General features: G+C 40.4%; 1 protein-coding gene across 1 annotated transcript in view; it reads left to right on the top strand.

The window, feature by feature from the left end:
- Window positions 1-13883, top strand: part of PDE3A (phosphodiesterase 3A) — a gene marked incomplete at its 5' end in the record, with an annotated part of 239735 nt that overhangs the window by 189450 nt on the left and 36402 nt on the right. Inside the window, 2 exons of the mRNA XM_080914922.1 lie at window positions 9707-9961; window positions 10314-10468. Coding sequence (XP_080771048.1) covers window positions 9707-9961; window positions 10314-10468 — 410 coding nt within the window. The remainder of the gene's footprint in view (window positions 1-9706; window positions 9962-10313; window positions 10469-13883) is intronic.

The raw sequence follows: 13883 nt of genomic DNA, 5'->3' as shown, positions 1-13883 counted from the left end.
GCCTGCTCTTAGACCTCTTTTCAGGGTGTGTCAGAAATCAAACCAGTGCAATTGGCCATGCTAACTGAAAGCAGGACTTTTGTCAGATTGCTTTTTAACAGCCGAAAATTAATCTCAGACCTGTTAGAGAGCCTTTGGGTATAAGGGATATAGATTTTATAACTATCTTTGCCTCAAGTTAAAAAGTGAAATATTAGAAGTTCTGTTTTTCTCTTGTTCTAGAGTTGTTGGTAAAGATTATCTCTAGGCTGTTGTCTTCACTTATAACGTAATTCTGACTAGATGGATGAAGATGGTTTGGCACTTAAGATCTGTGAGTGTACTTGAAGAGGACTCATTGGATGACTCACAAGTGCCTGTAACCTCAGCTCCAGCAGATCTCAACACCATCTTCTACATTCCACGTACACATGCACACACATGAACAAGTAAACACACATAGGCATGCAGACAGATAAATAACAGAGAGAGAGAGAGAGAGAGAGAGAGAGAGAGAGAGAGAGAGAGAGAGAGAGAGAGAGAGAGGACCAGTGACAGAGTTGTGCATGTTCATGATTCTTTCTTTACATATGCAATCATTTTCAGTCCAGGAACAGCAGTGCTGGTAATGTGCACTATTTAGTAAGCATGTATCTCAGGCTGATCAGTTACTAGGACTCTGTTTGATGTAATTTTCATTTCACCTATTGTTGTACACTGCGTTACAGGTATACTTTGCCTCCTGCTTGTCCCCGATACTCCCCCGCATGGTCCTGGGTTACAGGGATATACTGTGCATTGTATCCCCAGCGTGGTCCTGGGTTAGAGGGTTATACTTTGCACTATGTCTGCTCCATGTACTCCCCAGCCCTTCCCTTTCTACCTGCTCCCATGAGTCACTTACTTCATGTCATATACAGACATGATTTTATATTTGTCTTCCTGAGACTTTGCCGACCCCTCTACATGTGGTTTCATTCAACTGTCAACAAATAGGTCCTATTACTAAGTCTGCTTTGGAGCTGAGAAAGCAAGGGTTTGAGATAGAAATGCACATTAGCAGACTAAAGCTTGAACTCAAGCAGATGACTTTATAGTGTATGTCCCTGGCGACCCCATACAATAGATATTTGGTACTAGAGAATAAATAAAGTATTTGCCCTTTACACCAACTCTTGACACCCTTGTTTTCTGTCTCTTCACACACAGAGAAATCACACAGCAAGACCTGCAGTAGAACCTGTTTGCTGGTTGCATCACTATCATTAAATATTATTATTAATATACTATCATTATTAATATACTATCACACTGTCTAATTTTTAATTTTTAAATAAAAATATAATGATATCACTTGTGCCCTCCACCCTTCTAACACCTCTGATGCACCTGCTTTCTCTCTTCAAATTCTTTAAGTGTTGTGGCATATTTGTGTGTGTGTGTGTGTGTGTGTGTGTGTTTATGTGTGTATACTCCTAAAAGCGTGACCATAGCTTTCTCAGTCCATGTAATGTATCTTATCATTTCTAGGAGACACAACCTCACAGCAGATTCCCTGCTCCTCTGTTGCTTATAATCTATCTACCCCTTCACTTTTCTGGTGTTCCCTAAGCCTCGGGTGCAGGAGTATATTGTAGACGTATCCATTGGGGCTGCACACCCCATAATCATTTATTATTTCGATTGTCACCAGTCATGATTTTCTGTAAGACCTCCATCTGTTGCAAAGAGACACTTCTTTGATGAGGGGTAAGAATTACAAGTATCTATAGGTATAAGGATAAATATTTAGATTACAGTGAAGATTCACCCTGATCTAGTGGAGTGGCAATTGTAGGTTCTCCTCCAAGATCCAGGAATTCATTAGTTTTGGAGAGCTGGCCATAGCTCCAGTATCAAGTATGATCTCTCTGTTTCTTTCTCTGTCTGTCTCTGTCTCTGTCTCTGTCTCTGTCTCTCTCTCTCTCTCTCTCTCTCTCTCTCTCTCTCTCTCTCTCTCTCTCTCTCTCTCTCTCGTTCTGCTTGAGTGGGCTTCAGATCTGATAAAAATGCTTCTGGTTACCACAGGAATGCATGTCGCTATTGCACACTGTGACCCTTTGTGTCCTCCTAGTGATTCTTACAGTTTGCAGACATCACAGATGGATAGAACCATTACTTGCTACCCTGCTTTGGAAACTGCATGGTGCCTCTTGGTGCTTATTTTCAAGAGAGCAGTACGCTTTATCTCCAGCTCCAGGAATCATCAGGAATAGCTCGTCATAGCTATTTTATTACAGGCCATTTCAACCAAAAGTAAATGCTGGCTTAAAAAACATGTTGGAGCTTTCTCAACTGCCTTAATTAGGAACAGAAGTTGTGAAATTTTAAAAGTCTTTTAATCAGAAAAAATCATAAAATATTTCATAAATTTTCCATACCTCTAGTAATGTAGCTTCATTTAGTATGTAAGCAGGCAAGCTTGCCCACATCTTTTCATCTTTTGATGATCGATAAAGAATGGCTCTTTTGGGAGGTTGTATCACCTGTGTGGACAGCAACTCCAAGTTGCCTTTCTCTTAGGACCAAAAACTATACTATGGAAGCCTACCAACTTCAGTTTCTTTATAGTGGAAATGAATTAGTAACTTGGGAGCATTATTAGTAGAAAGCCTTTCAAGTACGTCATGGTTTTCTATTTGAACTTTTGAAGTCACGATTGATCTACCTAGTTCAATAAAGTAGACATTCTAAAATAATCTGTGCAAATTCCCACAAACTAGATTCTAAGGAATGGATTCCATTGCTTCATTGATTTAATGATATTTTCCCATATGTAATGTACTGTGATAAATATAATTTGTCCTAAACAGTCTTGGGAACCAGCAAAACTGATATGATGAAAGTGCATGTTGCTATTGGGAACAAAGAGTTTGGAAAAGTTCCAGATAGGAGTTTGTTCCCTGTACAGTGCAAAGAAAAAAGAATGATTAAATTTTATATGATAATTTGTCATATACAACTGTCATAATAATTTATAATAATTTGTAAGATAGAACTGTCATAAGATTAGCAGTCAGAAAAATAAGAATTTTACTAAGTTTGCAATATAACTTTAAAATAATTTTATCATTAAGATGATAGCTGCTGGAGAGATGGCGAAGTGGCTAAAATGATTAAAGTGCAACAGTAAGGACTGCAGCTTGAATAACCAACATCTGAGTTAACTCCAGGAGGCAAGGATGACAATTCTAGCACTTGGGAGACTGAGAGAGAAGAACCCTGACTAAGTAGGACATCTAAATCAGTCTAAAGATCTACTGAGAGCATCTACTTCAACATGCAGGATGTAGAGTAAGAAAGGAAAAGACCAAGTAGCATCATCTAGGATACACATACACACACATGTGCACATACCCAAACATAAAACGATATCAAAAATGCTCTACAAATCATTGACTTCTCTTTTCTGTCTCTGTTAGAAAGATGTTAGAAGGGACCAATGAGATCTTCAGCCAAGTCTCTGATTTTATAGGAAGCAAGAACAAATGCTACAGTAGACACATTGCCCATAGAAACCTGTGTTTGGTTTAGAAAACCATCATTAGATTTGAAAATAATGTTTTTCATTGTCATAATCTGAGACTTTAGCATTTCTGGTGGGTTACCTACATCATTCACAATTCTCTTGCTTGAACATGTGTGATCTGTCTGGGTGTCACTTCTCTGTCTCTTCCAACACAAAAGACATTAGGTGACTTTCCCTTCCTTCCCTTGTAAGACATAACTTGCCTAGTCAACCGAAACAGCATATTCACTACCATCTCCACTCTAGCTTGAATCTTTCCTTCCTGCTTTCCTTCCTTTAAGGAAGTAATGTTTATTAGCTTCTGTTTTCATCTAGTGTTCTTCCCATAGTTAGTTTCTAAGACTTCTTTAAAAAAAAATTACGAACTCTAGGATCTGAATATTTTGGCCCAAACCTAACATATATTCTGACATACTAATGATATAATATTTTACAATCTGTTGTAAATTGTTTACATATATTTACTAGAATTTTTGCAACTTACAGCTCATGGTATTTAGGAAACTCAATGATTGTGGTCAAAGAATGGGTTCTTTTTGATGGCTGTCCATGTTCAGAGTCCCCTTTGCCTAACCATAAACATGGCATAACAATAACAAGACTAACAATACAGTTCCTATAGTTGACTTGATGTGCAAATCTTGGAGGTAAGCTTAATGTTGATTCTAGCCATATTGTTCATCTTTTCCACTTGTCCTTGGGGGTACTACTTTTTTAGACCCCATGATGAGATATTTGAAATGAGTAACTTTTCAAGGAAGATTTATTTTGGCCCACAGTTGGAGGGCATATATCTCTATATCTCTATATCTATAAATCTCTATCCATCTCTATCTCATCATCTATATCATCTATGTATAATCAGCATTTGGTTCTTCATGGTGGAGAGAGGCATTCCTGTGGGCCCTTGATGGAGCTAGTACATTGGGTTGGGAGTTGAGGAGAGAAAGACAGAGAGACAGACAGACAGACAGGCAAGCAGGCAGACAGACAGAGACAGAGACACAGAGAGATATCCAATATCCAGATCTGGCCACAAGTAGCAGAAAACTATGAACCCAGCTTCAACCTCTCCCTGAGACCACAATTTATATTTCCTAAAATTGATGTTGCCTTTCCAGACAGTGCCACCTGCTGGGACAAAGGATTCAAATATACAAGCTTATGGGGATGTTGCATGGTTAGTCCATCATCTGATCGAAGATAAAAACAGTACTTTGCAATTGTCTGGCTCTTTTGTCACAATGCTACTCATGCTGGTGAAAACTGAAAGACAGCATGTGAGACACTATCAGGAATCTGAAGTCAACTGGATGGAGAAAAGATGGGAGGGAGGGATGGAGGGAGGGAGGGATGGAGGGATGGAGGGAGAGAGAGAGGGAAGTTCTTTAAAGGGTACACATTCCAAAAGGGAGTGGAGAAACCTGGGTATGGTAGAACACACATTTAATCCCAACAGGAATCCCAATCCCTCAGGAAGCAGAGGCAAGAAGATCTATGTGAGGTGGATGCTATCCTGATCTATATAGTGTGAGAGAGAGGGGAAGAAAGGGAGAGAGGGGGAGAGAGAGAGAAAGAGAGAGAGAGAGAGAGAGAGAGAGAGAGAGAGAGAGAGAGAGAGAGACAGACAGACAGACAGACACAGACACAGAGAGCTAAAAGAGGGGAGAGTGGACAGGAAGGGAGAGGAGAGGGAAGGAAATTTGAGGGGAAAGGAGAGGAGAGGAGAGAGAAAGGGAGTGGAGAGAAGAGGGGGAGAAGATATGAGAGAAGAGAGAAGAGAAAAGGAGAGGAGAGAAGAGGGGAGGATTTGTAAAGTTGTGAGTGTACCAAGATCACTTATTATTTTCACTCTGATATATAAAGCTGTTTTTTCCTCCACTGTTTATTGTATTTACATACCATATTTTTATTTTAAAATGGGGCTCCAGATCTGGTTGTCTTTAAACAGTGTTTCTAAATTGTGTTTTCTGAATGTTAACTATAAATGTTTTCATTAGAAGGAAAGAATAAGGTAGAATGCTTTCATGTTTTATGTTGTGTTTTTTTTTCAACTCTTTTTTTTTTTTTAATCATTAATCATAACAGGGCAGCTGTGGTCTGTGGCTAATGCCCTGGGGATGAGCTCAGCTTCTTAGTTTAAAGCTTTTCTTATAGTCTTAGTAGGAACATGATTTTAGTGTTCATTGTCATTACCAAACATTTCACAAGCTAAACCAAACACATGATTATTATTGGGATGCTTAGAAACTTAATTATTTTTATTTGAAAAGATGTGATAAAGTACTTCTGAGTGGATCCTTCATTGTACATGATTTTAAACACCACCTCAAGTATAGAAAGAAGCTCCTGCTGCCTGACACTCACTAACAGTCTGTCAGTGAACATGCAAGTAGCTTTATGGTTTTCCTGCTACTTATTGGCAGTCAGCATACCTCTCGGTATCTCATGTGTGGTTACCCTTGGCAGCCTTCAAGCAATCAAATTCGATTGTTAGTCTTTCATGTCATGCCTCAGTGGCTTCTTTAGTTATGTGAGCCAAAAGGATAGTGATACCTTCTTACATACAATACCACTTTTAACTCTTTCACAGTTCTGTCCTTAAATGCAATACCCAGTCAAGTTAGGCATGATGGAATATCAGCAGGTGACATGGGCACTTTTATTCTTGTCATTTCCTTCTTCTGAGGGCCGTACGGTCATATTGGCTCCTCAGCTGATTCTAATCTGTATGTTTTATTTCTTGCCTGTTTTTCTTGGTAAAGGCCTTTGCTACAGAACTATATACTATATAGGAAATGACTTAGTCTGCCTCCCCCGGTCTATGCATCCCCAGACTGATGGTTATCTCAGGGTGGCCCCTATGGTGCCCAACCGTTGGTCTTTGAGGGTTTTCTCTGTAACAAAGCTGAGTGGTCCTATGTAGAGTCATCTGTCTCTACCTCACTCCACTCACTCCTGCCCAGGGCCTGTGATACCAGGCAGGGTTCTTCTAGTTTTTGGGCTTGTTCCTGATGGGCCATGCAACCCCAGAGAGGGGAACATACATGCACATGATGTACTCTGATGATATTCACTCCTCCTTATCCCTAGATACCTTATAAAATTGAATTTTTTTTCTAAATACACACAGAATACACGGCATGATTTTATAAGCTGTATTCTAAACAAATGAATGAATGAATGAATGAATGAATGGATGGATGGATGGATGGATGGATGAAAAAACAAGGGACTGGTAAGAGAGCTCATGGCTATAAAGATTCGTTCACGCAGTACACAGTGATTCTTTCTGGAGTTCCTGTTTCTGAATCCCTTGTGTCAAGTTGGCAGAAACCCATTAGGACACCACCACATAAACAGACTCAAGGGCAGAAATGACAACATCACCTTCAGATACAGCAAAAGCCTTTGACAACACGCAACCCCTCTCCATGATAAAAGTGACAAAGACTGTAGAAATACAGGGGCCATAAGTCAGCATAGTAAGGGTAATATACAGTAAGACCATAGCCAACACCATACTAAAAGTTTGTTTCCCATTTCCCTTTCCATATTATTTCCCTTTTACTGATTTTTTAAAAGCACTTTACTTACTATGATTTGTCCCCTGTGTCTTTTCCCACAGACTTCATCCTTTTTGATGTATGTTCTTACATGGATGTTTCTATGTTGGTGTACTGGGGGGTTACTTGACAGCTTATGAATTTCTATCTTTAACATTTATCTCAGCCAGATTATAAATACCCCTTTACACGTCCTTTTCATCTTATCATTTTATACATTTAATGTTTTCATATCATTGGAATTAAATCTATTGTGAGAAAAATTATTAAAACTCTAAATAGCTTCTCATTGAATAGCTTTAAGGCTATCGTTTCTATCTATATAATTACATATATTATTATTTATATCACAATGGCTCAAGATTTATAGTTGCTAACACAGAATTGTTTGATTACACCATCTCTCTTTATTCTTACAGTTATCTTTATAGTTTAGCCTTAACATTATGGGTAGGTAGGCATAAACTTTTTACAACCTACATTTAATAAGGATCCAATCTCTCCTCTACTATACCACCCAGCAGAAGTAGTAGAAGAGAAAACTTATTAAGATATCCCAGATGTGGACCTGTTCAGAAATAGTTCTTTGGGGATAAGCTTGATCTTCTTGTACAGCCAGTCAGTCCTATAGCAAACAGCAAATATAATTCAGCAGCTGCAGACAAATCCTCTAGGCAGGCAGACACCAGGCAGCTGTAGTTCAATCCTGAAGAAGCTGCCAGGCTTCTGACCTGAGGCTTGGTCTCCGAAGCGACAGGCTGCCACAGGAATCCCATAAGCTGTTCTTGGCAGGTTTCTCTCAAAGATGGTGTTACCACAAGTTGGGCTCAGCAACTCTATGTACAGCGAACCAACACATGCATGTTGTTAGTAGAGAATGGTGAGGCCAAGGGATCCAGTGCTCCGTGCTTGTCTCCCACAGTCTGTCCTTTCACAAGTCTGTTATATCAAAACATCCTTTCACCTGTGTGCCCCAGCAAAACACCATTTGACATAACTAACTTTCCAAAGAAACTAAAAGTTCTCATGTCATGGGTATTATTATCATTAGTTTTTTTTTTTTTTCTTTTCCTTTTCTTGTTCTGCTCTTTGAAAAGCTGCATTCCACAGGTCCTTGTGAGCCACCATGCCATTGCAGAGGATTGAACTCAGGACCCCTGGAATAGCAGTCAGTGCTCTTAACTGCTCTTAATCTCTTCACGCCTATTTCTAAAACTAGTTGAATCCCTACCACACAGTAGGCTCACGTGTTGCACTAAAACTTCACTGGAACCAAGATCTTCTTGTATACTACTGTTAACGTTCAAAAGGACATTTTCCAGAGATACTTAGTGAAACAGAGAACTCTTCATGAGGAATGCTTGATGTAAGTTTCCCCTCAGATGCTCTGCTTTTTAAAACTAGAGTTGATTGGTTCAATCTTTTGTCTACTAGCCATGGAGGTGGTGGTTATACTAGCTTCAAAGCCAGAGCTAAAATGTGCTAAGCAACTTCATTACCATTAGGAAGCACACAGCCCAAGAGCTGTGTTAATCTTGTTATATATGCCCAATTCCTCCTCAAGCTCTAGCTTTGAACAATGGACTTCAGATAGAGAAAAAGCTGCCATATGCTGTTTCACAGTGGGATGGCTGTATGGGAAGAGAATGTGTTATATAGGTTTCCACCAGCTGAAAGAAAGACCTTTGAATGTTTTCAGTACAGAGAAATGATGAATGTTTTACAGAATAAGGGTGCTGAGCATGGTTTCAATATTATACAATATATAATCTATTAATATATCCCATGTATAACTGTTTGAAATGGTTTTTATAATAATTAGTTTTATTCATGTGTATGAATGTTTTGTGGGCTGGGGGCTTTCAACCTGTGGGTCGTGACCTTTTTGAGAGTCATGTATCAGATATTTTTCATATCGGATAGTTACAATTCACAATAGTACCAATTTTACAATCACAAAGTAGTAATGGGAATGTTTTATGACTGGGGGTCACCACAACATCTGAAACTATATTAAAGAGTCTCAGCGTTAGGAAGGCTGAGATCCACTGCTGTGCACCGTCTGCATGAAGTACCCAGAGAAGTCAGAAGATGGCATCGGGCCCAAGGGAAACAGGGTCACAGATGGTTAGGAACAGCTATGTAGGTTCTAGGAATTGACCTCAGGTCCTCTGCAAGACCAGTAAATGTTCCCAACCTCTGAGCCATAACTCACAACCATATCTATAACTTTTATTGGTCAGCATTAAATATCCTAAAAATATAAACTTTTGAAAAGTAGAGACCTACAATACTAATCATGGCAAATTGTAGTGTTGAAACAGCAATATGACTTGAACTATGTTGTTCTGAAGTTCTCAGCTCAATTTGCTTGCCTTTTCCTTCAAATTGGGTGCAGATGGAACAAAGGGTTCTCTCCTACTGTACAACCTAGGTTGTCCCTAAATCTTCCTGCCTCGGATGCCAGTACTTCCGGTTTGAAGCTGTGCACCACCATGCCTGACAGTTGTTTGGTTTTCATCAATAAAGCTCAGATTTGCTCACTTCACCCACACATATTCCCCTTCCCTGACCTCTTGCTTTGGTGTCCCAGTCAGGAACCAGCATCACCGTGGATATCGCCGTTATGGGCGAGGCCCATGGCCTCATTACCGACCTCCTGGCCGACCCTTCTCTGCCCCCGAATGTGTGCACGTCCTTGAGGGCCGTGAGCAACCTGCTCAGCACCCAGCTCACCTTCCAGGCCATCCACAAGCCCAGAGTGAACCCCACTGTGACCTTCAGTGAGAACTATACCTGCTCCGACTCTGAGGAAGGCTTAGAGAAAGACAAGCTGACCATTCCCAAGGTAGGTGCGGCCTGAGGGGCGGGGTCTCAGCTAATCTTTCCACTGTCTTTCAGGTTCCCTTCCTGCTACTTCTGCGATGTCTGAGACAGAACCTTCCCGTGTAGCCCCGGGTTCCTAATACTTGCTGTGTAACCAGTTTACTTCTAACATTCACTGCCTGAGAGTCCCCAGGGGCCAGCAGACATGGCTTCTTTCACTGACCTTTCTCTTTCAGTGTTCCGGGATAGGAATAGGTGAAATCCAGCCAGTATTGTTCAACACCTTCTTCCATCTGCCTTAAGTCTGCTCACTATTTTACATAAAATGAGATGGCCTCACATGTGGTTACTGATAAAGTGAATCTTCCTTCCAGCGTCTGAGAAGAAGTTTGCCTCCAGGCTTGCTGAGAAGAGTCTCGTCAACTTGGACAACTACCACCTCTGCCACAGGACTGCCCACCTTGGAGCCCGCACCAGTGCGGAGGGACCGCAGTGCCAGCATAAAGCCGCACGAAGCCCCTTCCCCCAGGTCAGACCCCACTCCCACACGCTTCGGGTCTCCTCAGAGGACTTACCTGCCAAAAAGGATTCATCGAGTCCATGAGAAGAGATGCCCAACCAGAGTCAGTAAAAAGTTGGCTTTGAACATGCCAAATCTGCAGGCCTAACCACAGAGTACTTTAGGGCCTGATTGGCATGGTCTTGAATATAAATACTAAGTGAGTTGGGATGAGTCCTGCACCCATGACATTGAGTGGAAAAGGCTAAAGTCGGAGTGAAGTTACACTATAGTTTACCTGCATTGAGATGCATGCCGAGAACTTTACATTAAAAGCATCTAGTCTGATATTTACATTGGGATTCTTACAATGGCTGTCAGACCTGCTCTGGTTACTGTCTTCAGAAGGATTATAGGTAAAAAACTAGATGGCATCTTGATAACACTTGATATATTTGAATATTTTATATTTCTCTATGTGAATGTGCATGTATGTGTATGTTTGTTTGTGTATGTATGTGAGGTTTGTGTGTATGTGTGTTTATGTGTATGTGTAAATGTGTGTATATGTGTACATATGGGAGTGCATGATGCATGTGTGTATGTATATATCTGTATATCTGTGTCCATATATGCATACATGCATATGTGTATATGTGCACTTAGGTGTATAAATGCATGTGTATATGTGTGTATATGGTGTGCATGTATGTATGTATGTATGTATATATATATGTGTGTGTGTGAATATATGTGTGTATATGTGTATATTTGTGTGTATGTGTGCATGCATGTTCATGTGTGTCTGTATATGTGTTTGTTTGCATATGTGTGTTTGTGAGTAAATGTGTATACATAAATGTGTATGTGTGTGTGAGTAAAGGTGTGAAGGTATGTGTACTTGTATGTGTATGTGTATAAATAAATGTGTGTGCATGTATGTATATATGTGTGTATGTGTACATGTTTGCATTTATACATACGTGTGTGTATGCATATCTATGGGTATGCATACACATGCATATTTATGTTTCCTGGACAAATGCTTTCACCTTGAGCCATGCACTGAGATTTACATTTTTATTCAATGTATTAGTAGTATATTAATTGCAGTTTTATGAAGTGACTGTACGAGTCCACTTTTCATCATCTTGACAAAGTACCTGATATCAATTAAGGATTATTTGTCTCTGGCTTTCAAGGGTTGCCACCTGTGGTTTCTCAGATCTTGCTTTGAAGCTTTGGAGTCATCAGGGCAGAGGAGCCTGAACACCTTGTAGCTCTGGGACAGAGAGAAGGGAGAGGGGACAAAAGAGAGAGGGAAGGCAAGTGCTAACATCCTAATATGACCTGCAAAGGAGCAGCGCCGCTGATCTGCCTGGGAGCAGGTCTACCTTTCAAGGTTCAGCCGCCCCCAGTGCTGCAGACTGAGCCTTTATTACATGGCTCTTGGGAGAAATTTAAGATCAAATTGTATTAGTGACTGAAAGACCGGAATTTAAAAGGCTAAAGAAAAGTTAACATTAGGAGGTAAACTGAATTGGAAGGAAAACACCACTAAAAGATGTGCTTCTAAAGAAAGTCAATAATTATAATAACTTTTACCCTATAAATTTGGAATTAGATACACACACAGATACATGTGTGTGTGCACATGCACACGTGCACGCACATGCACACACACACACTGTGCATTATTGGTACAGTGAGTGAAAATATCCAAATATTTATATAAATCCTTAATGGCCATGTCTGAAATAGTTTTCTCTTCATGACAAGGTGCTAAGTGTGGGAATGACAGCTTCCCAAATCCTGAGGCTTGAGTGAGGACAGACTCCGTTGTAAAGTTTTACTTTTCTTCCTGTAGAGCACAGAGACTGAACCACTTTGTGCCTCTTCACCAGCACCTGAGGCACCTTTGCCCTTAGTATCACATTCATAAGTTACTTGAGCTCTGTACTTTGAAACCTAAGAGGTCATCTACCAAGTGGTTCCTGGAGGGCTACCCTGGCTAGGGACTGTAGAGTCACTTTCTCACAGCTGTGGGATCAGCTCATCCCTTAGAACATTTTGCTGATTTTACTACGTGATAGCTTTGCTAAACAGACTGACAGGTTGAGTTTCATTCTAGTGTTTCCTTTGGTCTACTTTTTCTTCTTGGCCTTGCCCCAGACATATTTATTGCTTCTTTGTCTTTCTTGACTGGCTTACTGGCATCTCTCTACTTATTATCCTGAAATGACCCTAATGAGCTCAGACCACAGATAACCCTTGGCATCTTCACTAAGATGTGTAACCAAAGGAAGATGTGCTTACAGTCATCTCTAACCCATTCACTGACCACTGCTTCCCCCATTTAGAATGTAAATTGAATTCTTTTGTGTTAATATTTGTGCTCTGATTCAACAACCAGCAAGTGTTTCTTTCTTAAGCCATAATTTCCATAAACTAAAAATTAGAATTGTAGTCTATGGTATTGCCCGGACATTTGTAAAACTTGCAGATGCCCTCTTCGGAGGCACATGGTGATTCACACAAACATTTCCTGAAGTTAAAATTAAATATCCTTGGCAATGTTTGTCATTTTCCTTAGTGATAGATACAACAGGGGTGTGAGGTAACTTGTTCACACTTGGTCACACCAGGGATCAGTGAAAGCAAAGCTGGGCCAGGAATTGAGTCAGAACATAATAAACCTCGACCCTGCTTCCAGCAAATACTCCAGTCAGGCCACCTCTCAAGGTTCCATATGCTACCAAATGAGGAGCCTCTGAATGAGGAGCAAGTGTTCAAACCGGTGAGCATAGAAAGGCATCTTCTATCCAGAAAGCACTGTCAAGGATCACTGCAGCACTCTCTGTCATACTTTACTTGATGCTTCCTGGTTTTCAATGTGGACAATGTCACTATGAAAAACATGGCCGCCTTCTCAATGCTGTTGGTATGCACTTCATCATTCTGGTCAAATCCAATTTCTGCCATTCATTGCTTTGTGTGAAATCAAGGCTAATGAAGAAGTGCCCCACCCCACCGCCCTCACACACACACACACACACACACACACACACACACACACACAACACACACACACACACACACACACAAAACCAATAGTTTCAAAGAAGTTATTTTTTCCCTCTCCTCTGAAAAATCGTGTTATATTAATTCATAAAGTGATTGTATGCAGACATGCTCACAGAGATATGGACTAGTATGTGCCACCCATTTTGTGTATCCTAATTGTGTTCACAGATCTCATGCTTGGGGATATTTTTCCCATGGCATAGATACTCCTTAATTTTAATATGCTATAAAAGTCAGGTGTAAAGTCTGAAAATAATAGTGCAATTTCCAGCATTATAAAGCCATTCACTTCCTCCTGCCTCTCTGCCCCTACACTGGGGCATCAAGCTTTGACAGAACCAAGCCTCTCCTCCCACTGATA

Source organism: Micromys minutus, assembly GCF_963924665.1.
Source record: "Micromys minutus genome assembly, chromosome: 3".
Lineage (NCBI taxonomy): Eukaryota > Metazoa > Chordata > Mammalia > Rodentia > Muridae > Micromys > Micromys minutus.
The sequence above is the reverse complement of the archived record's forward strand: the minus strand, read 5'-3'. Positions and strand labels throughout refer to the sequence as shown.